Source organism: Diabrotica virgifera, chromosome 4 (assembly GCF_917563875.1).
Source record: "Diabrotica virgifera virgifera chromosome 4, PGI_DIABVI_V3a".
Taxonomy (NCBI): domain Eukaryota; kingdom Metazoa; phylum Arthropoda; class Insecta; order Coleoptera; family Chrysomelidae; genus Diabrotica; species Diabrotica virgifera.
In genome coordinates, this window is record NC_065446.1 from 47,763,209 (window position 1) to 47,776,388 (window position 13,180).

At 34.5% G+C, this 13,180-nt stretch overlaps 1 protein-coding gene across 1 annotated transcript in view; it reads left to right on the forward strand.

Annotated features, from left to right (window-relative positions):
• The window catches only part of LOC114333032 (4F2 cell-surface antigen heavy chain), a 51,500-nt gene that overhangs the window by 11,963 nt on the left and 26,357 nt on the right, over positions 1-13,180 (forward strand). Inside the window, exons 2-3 of the mRNA XM_028282848.2 lie at positions 1,999-2,229; positions 11,507-11,640. Of these exons, the coding sequence (XP_028138649.1) occupies positions 2,031-2,229; positions 11,507-11,640 (333 nt within the window). The 5' untranslated portion in view covers positions 1,999-2,030. The remainder of the gene's footprint in view (positions 1-1,998; positions 2,230-11,506; positions 11,641-13,180) is intronic.

A 13,180-nucleotide genomic window follows, 5' to 3' on the forward strand; every position in this document is an offset into this window, starting at 1 on the left:
GACGGTACATTTGCTATAGCACCATCTCTATTTTTACAAGTATACACAGTTATGGCCACAAAATATAATGGAGTCCATCCAATATTTTATGCCATGCTGCCGAATAAAACAAGATCCACATATACCCGTATGTTTGAATTGATCAGACAAATTGTACCAAATTTGCAACCCAGAGCAATCCATTGCGATTTCGAACAGGCGGCATTTAAGGCAATGGAAGATTGTTTTCCAGGCGTCGACATCAATGGATGTTTTTTCCATTTGGCACAAAATATGAAGAAACAAGTGGCTGCTATGGGATATACGAGAGAGTATAATGCTGATCCACAATTCGCTTTAAATTGCAGAATGTTGACAGCATTAGCATTTGTTCCTATCGAACATTTAGATGATGCCTTTGCCGTTCTAGCGGAAGCTCTACCTGCTGAACACCAACCACTTGTAGACTGGTTTGAAGACTACTATATTGGACGTATGAACAGAAGAGGAAATGGCAGAAGACCAAGTTTATTTCCCCAAAGGATGTGGAACCTCTACCAGAGAACTCTGGATGGAGAAGACCGGACAAATAATCACGCTGAGGCCGCCCATAGAAGACTCAAGATGGAATTGGGAGCAGATCATCCAACCATATGGAAATTTATAGATGGCCTGCGTCAGGTGCAGAAAGGTCGAGATGTCTATTTCGAGCAACTTGTGGCAGGTAATCTCCCACCATTGAAATTAAGAAAATACAGAGACGCAGATGATCGCATTTCACGGCTTGTGGGAAATTTTGATGCAAACGGGGATGTTTTAGAATTTTTAAGAGGACTAGCACATAATTATAATATGTAAGTAGGTACTTTATTTTAATTAATATTTCGTGAATAAGTTTTGTAGGTTAAATATAAATGTCTTGTATGTAAGTATAAATGTTTCAGAATTTTTAATTGGACTAGCACATATCTAATTATAACATGTAAATACTTTATTTTAATTAATATTTCGTGAATAAGTTTTGTAGGTTAAATATAAATGTTTTGTATGTAAATATAAATGTTTCAGGATTTTTAATTGGACTAGCACATATCTAATTATAACATGTAAATAATAACTAAAATAAAATATTCATTTTTCCAAAATCTTGTTTATTCATTTATTTATATATAATATCTACAGCTAGAAGCCAATTACAGATATTACATTAACTATGAGCTAAATAACAAGCACACACACATAAGTATAAAATTGACATATACAAATCTACCATTAATATTAAAATTTTGTGATCAATGGACTCCAATGTATCTATTTAAATAACTATATTAAAAGATTTTTTTCAAAATAATGTCTTACTAATAGACTCCAATGTAGGTATTTAGTCAACTAAAATAAAATCTCTGACGCCGAAATGGCCGACGCCGAAACGGCCTACGCCGAAACGGCTCTACGCCCAAACGGCCACGCCGAAATGGCCACGCCGAAACGGCGACGCCGAAATGTCCTAGACCCTTTTTTGGACCAACTATACTATACTACCTCCGTAACTTTGGAACCGTTAGTTTTAGGAGGATTATGTATTGGATCTTTTTTGTTTAAAATTCAATGTAGAACATTTTTATATAAAACATTAGTCCCGCTAAACCTCATAGTTTTAGAAATATTGACTAAAAACGTAAAAAACTACTAATTTGCCGATTTCTCCCCCACCTCCCACTCAAACTCGACGCTCAAAATGGCGCAACTTTTGACTGAACAATATGTGGACTATATACAACAATTTGGTGTTGAAGGACAACTTTCACTTTTAATGTCTAGGGATGGGTCTAGTTATACCACACTAAAAAGAAAAATGTGAAAATATAGAAACATTTTCAAATTTATTTCATTTTTGAATGTAGCTTTGTAGCTTTAAATTATCTATCTATAATCTAGTAGGTTTTAGCATATTCAATTTCGTTTAAAAATAGTAGTAAAAATATCTGAACCAATAAAATTATTATTATACTTTTTCAGATTGAAAACTACTACAAAATATGCTATAAGCAATGGACGGATTTCTAAGAGTAGATAACCCAAATTTGCCATCGTCTCCAACCAATTCTTTTATGGCTGATGAAGTTGCTTCTATATGCCCATTAATAACTCCATCACCGCCAACAAACGATCTGATTAATTCTTTGCCAGAACCAGAACCGGACTTCTCGATTGGACTTGAATTGGCAAATAAGCTTCAGCATGTCGGTGGTAAGGTTTAATTACATAATTCAGTGGCGGATCTAGACATTGGGAAGGGAAATTTGCCTTAGGGGGCAAACCAATAAAACGCTAACAAAAATACATAAAAGAGACTAACCTAAACTACTTAGAAGACATCAATAATATATTCTTAACTAACGTGTTTATTCAGTTGAATTTGTCGGTCTGTGGTTAAATTTTCATCAGCTAATAATTTTAATGTATCAACAATTTTTTTCTTTAATTTTGGACCCTGTGGGGGGATTTCCCCATTTCTTTCCCTCGTACATTTTGTTTTCCTTGTAAATCCGACATAATTAATTATTAGCTTCTAACAATTAATGCCTTACTAATTACCTCTATTCAAGTTGGGGTTTTATGTAATTTTATGTATATTATAACATTATACAGGGTGTCCCGAAAAGATTGGTCATAAATTATACCACAGATTCTGGGGTCAAAAATAGGTTGATTGAACCTTACTTACCTATATACAATAGTGCACACAAAAAAAGTTACAGCCCTTGGAAGTTACAAATTGAAAATCAATTTTTTTCGTATATCGAAAACTCTTAGAGATTTTTTATTGAAAATGGACATGTGGCATTCTTATAGTGGCAACATTTAAAAAAAAATTAAAGTGAAATTTTTGTAAGCCATACAAATTGTATGGGGGTTTTGTTCCCTTAAACCCCCCCAAACTTTTTGTACGTTCCAATTAAATTATTATTGTTTCACTATTAGGTACACAATATTTTTAAAACTTTTTTGCCTCTCAGTACTTTTTCGGTAAGTCAGTGTTTATCGAGATATTTTGAATATTTGTCGAATCCACCACATATTTGTAAAGGGTGATTCATTTAGAGGTACTTTTTTGGTGAGGATTTGTTGGGAGATCGTGCATGAATGGTATCACCTAAAGCTGCTTTCTTATTTATTATTGTTTGACACTTCATCCTAGAAAGACTTAACTCGGCACAACGTCTAGAAATTATTTAGCTGTATTAAAAAAATAGGCGTTCAATGAGGAATGTGTTTCGTGCGCTTAGAGCAAAAAAAATATTTTCCAATGAGGCCCGTTTTTGGCTTAATGAGGACCTGAATAAACAAAATGCCCGTTGCCCGTTTTTGGGTTGATGAGCAACCCAAAGAGGTTCAAGAGTTGCCAATACATTCAGAAAAAACCACTGTTTAGTGTGGTTTATGGGCCGGTGTCATCGTCGCGTCGGTCCATGTCTTGGACCGGCCAGAATGTTACTGTGAATGGAGACCATTATCGCGCCATGATAACGGATATTTGGTACCAGAAATAGAATTTCGTAGTTTAAGTGATATTTGGTTCCAAAAATATGGCGTCAACTGTCATATATCCTGTGAAAGCATGACTTTACTGAGAAAACGGTTCGGTGAGCAATTTATTTCACGGTTCGGACCAGTGACTTGGCCGCCTATATCCTGTGACATCACACGTCTAGTCGTTTTCCTCTGGGACTACCTCAAGTCCAAAGTCTAAATAAATAAACCGGCTACGATTGAGGTATTGGAGGCCAGTATTACTCGAGTCAATGGTCAAATACCAATCGAAAAGCTCGAACGCGTCATCGAGAATTAGGCCGATGCCACATTATGCGTTTTGACCGGATGCGGTGAAAACGCATCCGTTTCCAACGCAACCGGGCCGACCTCTCACACTATGCGTTTAGTCTGGTGCAGTTTGTAAGCGCGTACCGATGACTGAAAACGCATCCGTTTCCAACGCAACCGGACCGATCTGTCACACTATGCGTTTTCACCGGATGCGGCGGAAACGCATCCGGTCCAAACGCATAATCTGACATCGGCCTTAGACCTTCAGAATGAACCGTCTCAAAGTCTCAACCGCAGTCATGGTCAACATTTGAAACAAATTATCTTTAAGAAGTAATTTTAAGGAATGATTCTTTCTTACGCCAATAAAGATTTTCAAATAAAATTCATTTTTTCATTGTTTTTTCATTTTTAAAGAAGTACCTCTAAACGAATAACCCTTTATATGGTTTAAGTACGATTATAGAGAGCTGTTAATAATCTGAAAATTTATTTATAATTTACATTATTAGGTATATTTTGAAAAATAAGCCACATCTCGATAAAAGGTGACTTATCAAAAAAAGACTAAGAGGCAAAAAAGTTTTAAAAACACTGTGTTTAACTAATGGTACCACAATAATTGTTTAATTGGAACGTACACAAACATTTGTGGGGTTTAAAGGAACAAAACCCCCATAACATTTTTATGTAAACATATTAAAAAAGAAACCACATCCCGATAAAAACTGGCTTATCTATAAAATACTAAGAGGCAAAAAAGTTTTAGAAACGTTGTGTTTAACTAATGGTACCACAATAATGAATTAATTGGAACGGACACAAAAGTTTGGGGGGTTTAAGTGAACAAAACCCCCATAAAATTTTTATGGGGTAGACAAATGTCACTATAATGTTGTTTTAAGTTGTTCCTGCCATAAGAATGCCCCATGTCCGTTTTCGATAAAAAATCTCTAATCGTTTTCGATATATTAAAAAAATCGATTTTCATTTTGTAACTTCAAAGGGTTGTAACTTTTTTTATGAGCACACTTTTACTAAGGTAAGATAGGTTCAATCGAATTATTTTTGACCCCAGAATGTGTGTTATAATTTATGACCAATCTTCTCGGGACACCCTGTATACTTTGCATAAAATCAAGCTTTAATGAATGCATGTTTCGTTTTTGTACATAAAACGAATATTTTTTAATGAAAATAAAAGACAGCTTATATTTCATTTCGGTTCAGAGATGATCAATCATCCCCTTACGTAAGTTTCAGTCTCCCAGACCTCATCAGAGGGGCTACATGATCAGCTCTGAATCTAAATGAAACCAAGCTGTCTATTTAACCTTTAACTACGGGCGCCCAACCATGAATCTCAAATACGGGCGCGGTGTACTCTATACACCAGTTACAAATAGCTACAGAAACAAAATTTCTTTAGTAATTAGAACTATATTAAATTTCACAACTTGTGTTTAATCAATAATTAGTTTTTATATAATAAAAAATAAAACTAAAAAATAATTCAAAATGGTAAACCAGTGAGAAAAAACGAAAACAGTTATTTATTACACATTGAAACACCAACCTAAAAAAATATGCGAAAATTTTTAAATTTTTAACTAGGTAGAAAAATAAACACATACGAGTCTTTATTCACTTTCGTCTTCTTCCTGGTTATTTGAGTTAATACACTCAGGACAAATAATGGTGGAATGTTCTTTGCAAACCATTCTCCTGCATGTCTGACACGAAATGGTTGTCACTCTATTTTTACGCCTTCCGCAGCAATAGCACCTTCCTCGTATTTTTGCTGGTGGTTCTTCTTCTTCTTGTTCCACTACAGTAGCTTTATATTTCTTCACACACACACACACATGCTCGTATCAACCCCAGCCCCGGGGAACATGTGTGTTCCAATGGAAAAGTGGAACCCACATGTCCGAAGATCAAACCGGTCACACCCCGTAATGGAGTGGTACCTATCTGACCCCCAAGCTATACCTCCACCCCTCCCCATCGAAGGACATACCGAATGGGGAGGCGTTGATCTTAATGTTACTTTGGATGCCCTGGGTAATGGGACACCCTTTGTATTACTTCATGTGGTTAAGCCACCTGGTTTTAGGGGTAGCTAGAAGAGCTTTTCTCCCTATTAATGACTAAGTTAATTTTTTACTTTACTTTGGACTTGAGTCCTAAAAAAATGTGTTCCGGACATCAAGGCACCAATCTAAATCGGTGTCTTGCTGTCCAGACCGTGTGTGCTCGGTCACTCAGCCGGCGAATTGGCAAAATAAATTTTGTTCTCCTCGACGGCTGAGCGCCCGAAAGGTGTGGCCATCAAGCCCACGTCTGTCGGTACGTGACCTTGATGCTCATATTCCGCGGCTATGGTCCATTTGACCTACCTGAAGGGTACTTAGTACCCTTATATACCCTTATATATATATATATATATATATATATATATATATATATATATATATATATATATATATATATATATATATATATGAAAAAACAAAAGATGTAGATCTTTGAAACACACTCAGTGATCAAAAGATCCACAGGTACTGGTTTAACGACCACTCGTACGAAATCAAACAAATGAAATAGAGAATGTGGAAAAATCCCCTTACGAATAACTCGCACATCCACTATTTCTGGCTGGGAAAAATTTTTCGAATAGAAGAGGGTTGAATTGTGAGAATTATAATCTAAAATAAGTTTATAATAAAAATAAAAGGAGGTTGAAGAGGGCGAAACACATTTCTAAGAACTGGTGTTTGGATCTTTGATTCTATTTGAAAAATTTTTCCCAGCCAGAAATAGTGGATGTGCGAGTTATTCGTAAGGGGATTTTTCCACATTCTCTATTTCATTTGTTTTATATATATATATATATATATATATATATATATATATATATATATATATATATATATATATGTATACCCTTTATACCCTTATACTTATATTTCTTCAGGAATAGTTTTAAATGTAAGGGCAAACTCTGTACTTCAGCTCGTTCTGAAAGGTGTGGTCTCAACAAAGATAATTCCTTTAAAAATACCCTTGTATATTTTTGAGGATTGTTTATATTTGCAGCATTATACAGGATTTGGCTGTTAATTCTTAGGTTTTTATTTATTTAATTTAGCTGTTAATTAATTTATAATCTAAATTTAACCCTCACGCACAAGTTGTAGTCCATGTGACTAACAACTTCAGTGAGAAACTGGGTTTATTTATTATGTACTAGGTTGCTACAAATAAACTCTATTATTATTATTATTATTATTATTATTATTCCTGCGATGTTTAGGAGCTGAAAAAATATAACCATCGGCCACCTTTGCGTTCTCCTTGATACCGAGTATGTACCGCACATTTTATCTACTGTGTCGACACCTCCTTTGTGAGAATTATAATCTAAAATTATATTTGGCTTTTTTTTCTCCGGATCTACTGCAGAATCATTATGCATGGTTGATATCAAAGGCACAGCTTTATTTTTTGCAGGGACATATGACACTATAGTTACCTCTTTTTGAAATCCGAAAAGGGACGATCCAACTTCTCTTTCTTTATGTGGTAGGAACTCCAACGGCAGCTCCCGTTTATTTTTCTTTAGTGTGCCAACCATTGTTACTTTATCTTTCAAAAGATCATTGGCCAATGAGTAACTTGTGTACGAATTATCACATGTCAAGTTCCGGTTTTTCCCTTTCCAGTCTTGAAGTAAACTATGTACAATATCAGCTGGTTCATTTGATTTGTTGTAAGGTCCTTGTGGCTGATTACCACAATACACCTCTAAATTTGTAACATAAAATGTCTGGGCATCACACAATACAAATACTTTTAACCCATACTTTGCAGGCTTGGACGGGATATATTGAATAAAACTGCATCTACCTCTGAAAGGTATTAACATTTCGTCAATTGTTACTTCTTCTCCTAAACAGTAGTTATTGTTGCAGTTCTCCACAAAACGATCCAGTGTAACTCGAATAGCAGCAAGTTTATCAATTTCCTTGCGTATCCCTTTACTATTTTTGTTATCAAATCTTAGAGCAGCAAGCAAAAATAAAAATCGATCAGCACTCATGCACGCTCTAAATATTTCTGAGCCGGTTCCGTCTTTAGTCCACAATTCAAGAAAATGTGTATGGTTTTGCTTTTTAGTTCCTGCAAGAAGTAGTAGTCCGATAAATGCCATAATTTCTGTTTTTGTTGTGTCTTTAGCCCGTCTCGGCCGGTTTTACTTTATTCGCATATTTGCAATTTTCAAGTTTGTACACTCAACTATATTTTCAATAATGTCGTCACTAAAATTTTTTTCGAAAGCACTTCTCTCATTGGTAATATCTATAGCACTCAGCTTTGGCACAGGAAGTATTTTTACAATATTTTTGCTGGAAGTTTTGCTAAATAACTCTCACCATCGCTCTCGTTATCTGAAGCAGAAGACTCTTTATCATCTAGTTCTATCTCCGACTCAGTGTTATAATCGTTGTCTTCCGTAATTTCTTCCTCTTCTTCTGACGAACTAGCATCCTCTTCCCCCCTAACTTCTTCCTCAGGTTCTTCTTCGAACAATGCTTCAGCCATAGCTCTAAGCTCATCTTGTGTGAGACTTTTAGGGTTTCTAACACGCACTCGATCCCTATAAAAAATATTTCTCCTAAGTTTCCATTTCACATTTTTGTATACAAAGTACAATGTAACATTTACTACACAGAAAATAACTCGTTTGCAGGTAATTTAAAGTTTAACATTCGTTAAATTTACTTACATAACTATGTGCGTGGTGTACTGAAGGCACCGTTCGGGAACTCACTTTGATATTTTTTATCACAACTCAACTATTCGATCAAAAATCACGTATCGACTGTAACAGACAATGTAGTCCTGTCGCCAGGGGGGGTACAACGGCCTCGTTAATTCAGATGGACTTACTCAAGTTTTTTTTATGTATTTTGACCCGTAGAACACGAATTTTTTGGGTAACAGTTGATCCGGATGTCGATAAGGTTGTTATAGACCAAGAACTTGAGGAATCAAATAACAGCGATTTTTGGCAAAACAAAACAATATTTTGTATTTTTTGGGCCATTTTAAGTAAAAAATATTTCTACAAGTTTTTTCGTAGGATGCACAGTTTTCGAGATAAACGCGGTTGAACTTTAAAAAAATCGAAAAATTGCAATTTTTGAACTCGAATAACTTTTGATTAAAAAATTAAATAGCAAGTCTGCTTACCGCATTTGAAAGTTTAAGTCAAATTATATCGGTTTTGATTATTTGCATTGGTAAAAATTTATTTTTTTATTGTTTAACAAAGCTATAAACACGTAGGGTTTCCCGTGCTTTTACATGCGTTTTAACGCATGTAACGTAGAAATAGTCTTGATTGCACTAGTACCTATTCTACCTACTCGTTCGATTTTAAATGAGAAATCATAGAAACATCACTCACGCACTAGTTGTTTGTAGCTTTGTTTAACAATAACACAATAAATTTTTAGCAATGCAAATAATCAAAACCGACATAATTTGACTTGAACTTTCAAAGGCGCTAAGCAGAATTGCTATTTTATTTTTTAATCAAAAGTTATTCGGGTTTAAAAATTGCAGTTTTTCGATTTTTTGAAAGTTCAACCGCATTTATCTCGAAAACTGTGCATCCTACTAAAAAACTTGTAGAAATATTTTTTGCTTAAAATGACCCAAAAAATACAAAATATTGTTTTGTTTTGCCAAAAATCGCTGTTATTTGATTCCTCAAGTTCTTGGTCTATAACAATCTTATCGACATCCGGATCAACTGTTACCCAAAAAATTCGTGTTCTACGGGTCAAAATACATAACAAAAACTTGGGTAAGTCCATCTGAATTAACGAGGCCGTTGTACCCCCCCTGGCGACAGGACTAATGGTTGATACTATACTGATAGGTTACGTCGAGCGCCGTAAACGCAGAAAATAGTTTTAAGAAACGGCAACCAACTTAACACGCATGGTGTACTGTGTACACCGTAGCCCGTAGTTAAAGGTTAACCAGAATTATAAAAATAATTCCCGTATTGCACGCAGTGGCGACATCTATTAACAAAATGAGAAGTCCCAGATCCGTAAATCAGAAACCTCTCGTGGAACCAATTTCTAGGTGACATACTTAATCTCTGCCTTTTACAAATTATAAGGCAAGGGGACGACAGACAAAGGTGACGAAATGGACTTTACAATTTGCAGCATTCCGTCCATTCGTCTAGGGAAAATGTCCAACACAATGTTCTGTGTACTCACAATATATGTAAACTAAGGAAATAAAAGACACCTTATGTTTCATTTTGGTTCAAAAATGATCAATCATTCCCTTACCTACTTACCTGTTTAACTTCTGAGTGGCAGTTCCCTTCTATAGACGTGAACTATAGTTTCAGTGTTTTTCTAGATAAGATTCTCTATACAAAAAAAGTTAAGTAAAGTTTTCCATTTTAGTGGGCGCTTGCCATTTTTTAATTTAGTTTTCCATTTCCAACAATCGTTTTTTCCGATTATAACGCCATCTCTCCATAATTCGAAAAAATGTTTCGAATAAAAGTTACTTATTTTTACGTAAGGAATCCAAATATGCAATAAAAAATGGGACTTCTATTTAAGATTTAAAAGTAACCCCCCACTCTATTTCCGTGGGGGTCGTGTTTGGTGCCATTCGATAGATTTTTCAAAAATATTGAATAAGTGTATTTTACAATTTTTCGATCTGATGTTCATTTCGCGACATATCGCGGGATTCTTATTTAAAATATTAAATTTACCCCCCACCCCTCTCCGTGGGAAGTCGTGTTTGCTATCATTCGATAGATATTTAAAAAATATTGAGCATATGTTTTTTAGTTTTTCGATCTGTCATTCATTTCGCGAAATATTCGCTTTTTTCTTGTGAAATTTTGGGACTCACCCATTTCCTTACGCCCGACTCAAATCGTCAGATTTTTGAAATATACACTCTTTTGCATGTACTTAACTTACCTTATATTAAACTGACAATTTCGAGTTTTTTTAAGAATAGATTTTTTTTCGGGCCCCCCTTAACGAACTCCCCTGTGTTAAGAGTCAATATTATATGGTATAGGTACATCTGCAGGGTATCAGGTTCCTCCCCATATGATAATCTGAAGCGCTCGAGTAACTGCAAAAATCCCCGCTTGGGCTCCCCTACAAATTAGACTCTATACAATTTTTTTGTCATATACAGGGTGAAGAAAATCTACGATCTCGTGGTTCCTGATATAAATTTATTTTCTGAATTTTTCCAAAAAAACCATTCTACAACAATACATTCTTTTTTTATTAATTAATTTAATTCCAAAATTTTTTTGAACAGCCTGTATAAACAATTATGCTAATGTTTAAATTACTGAATAGAGAATTGAATATCCTTTCAAATGAGCTAGCAAACGACCCCTATTCTTATTTTAAAAAATCATCAATTACGTCATCACACCCAGACGAATGACGTCGCTAGAATAATATATATGTCAAAAAATCATAATTTAAAAATAAAAACCGACCTGTTTTAAGATTTTTTCCTTAAAGTCGCCGGTTTACAAAATAACGAACTCATTCCTTTTATTTGCACCATACTGCATAATTTTATTGGTAGATTGCTGGAACTAATTCAATTTTCATTTAATTAGGTGATGGAACATCAGATGAAGATAAAGCAGAATCAGCTTCCTCGAGTTCATCAGCTTTAGCTGAGTCTCAGCTGCTAAATCACAGAAATGTCTACCTCAACCATAACGGAAATAACGAACAAAAAGATGAAGAGGTAAATAATGTTTTTCAATCACAGGTATACTGAACCAATGCTTATTAAACAATCGCATTTTTAATTTCTTATTATTCAGTTGGCTTTTTAGTATAATAATATTTATCTTCTTTATCTGCAATTATCATAGCTATTCGGACTTTGGAGACGGCTGCTCTGAAAAGTTCATTTCATGTACATCCGTATCATTCTCTGAGGTTGCACAGCCATGATATTATATGTCTCCCTATGCTTCTTTTTCCTTGGATCTTCCCCTGCATATTGAGTCGGAACAAGTTGTATCTCTCTCCAGGTGTAGTAGGTCCGAGATATTCCAATTTTGTGGTGTTTACTGTATTCAAGACGTCCATTTCTTTATTCATCTTTCTTTGAACCTCTTTGTTTGTGACGTGTTCTGTCCAAGATATTTTCAGAATTCTTCTATACAGCCACAACTCGATTGATTCCAGCTTTTCCATTGATGCCACATTCATGGTACAAACTTCCATTCCGTAAAACAAGAATAGAGAAAACGTAGCACCTAGACAACCTTGCTCTAACTCTGTTTAACTTCAGATCTCTTGTGCAGAGCAATTTCCTCATTTTGTTACAATTCGCTCTAAATTAGTCTAGACGCCAGAGGGGTCACCGTGTCCTTTTCAATTCTGATGGACAAACTCAACGGTTTCTTATAGATTTTTGGCTGCTGATTACGAATTTCGAGGGTGGATTTCGATCCTAGTGGTCAAAACATTGTTATAAACAATTCAATTGTTTATAAATTGTTTATCTGGATCATAAACTAAAAGAGATAAAAAATGTTTCAAATAAAATTTGTTCCTCAATAAAAAACAAAGAAAAAAACGTTTACTAAACTTAAATCCAACAAATAGAACTCAAGATATTGTAAAATTAGTGCACAATGCAAATTTCAAATTGCAAAATTAGTATTTTTCGAAGCTTTATCGATCGTAACTCGGCTTCTACGAATGAAAATGAGCCTTACAAGGTCTTATTTTTAAATCTTAATTAATAGGCTTCCAAAAATAGTTTGTTAAATTACTTTTTCTACGACCGTTTAATAATATGCTCATTATTCGCTATTTTTTCATAGATAATAGCACTCATTACTGTACCCGTGAGTAATAGTTCATTACTCACGGGCTGAAGTTACTCACGGGTCATTACTCACGGGCTGAAGTTAGATTCAAGTGGCGCATGCCACTTTTAATATTAATCGTATATAAACTGCAAATAAAATTACTTAAATCTTGTTTATTTAATACAACAATGTTGTAATTTATATCAATAATTAACTTCTAAATATTTTTAAATGAGTTTAAACTGTAACAATGTCAGTATATTTTTTACGTTTATAGCTTGTTTACTAAAAATTTTGACGTTTATCATTTATTTTAGTGACAGTGACATTAGCGCATTTTGTTTGTTTTAATTGCAATTTTTATAACTAATATTGTGTTTACTTTTCAAGTTATATTGTGTTAAATATGGTATAATATATTATACAGTATGTCCCTGTAAGTCAGTGCCGGTTTATCCC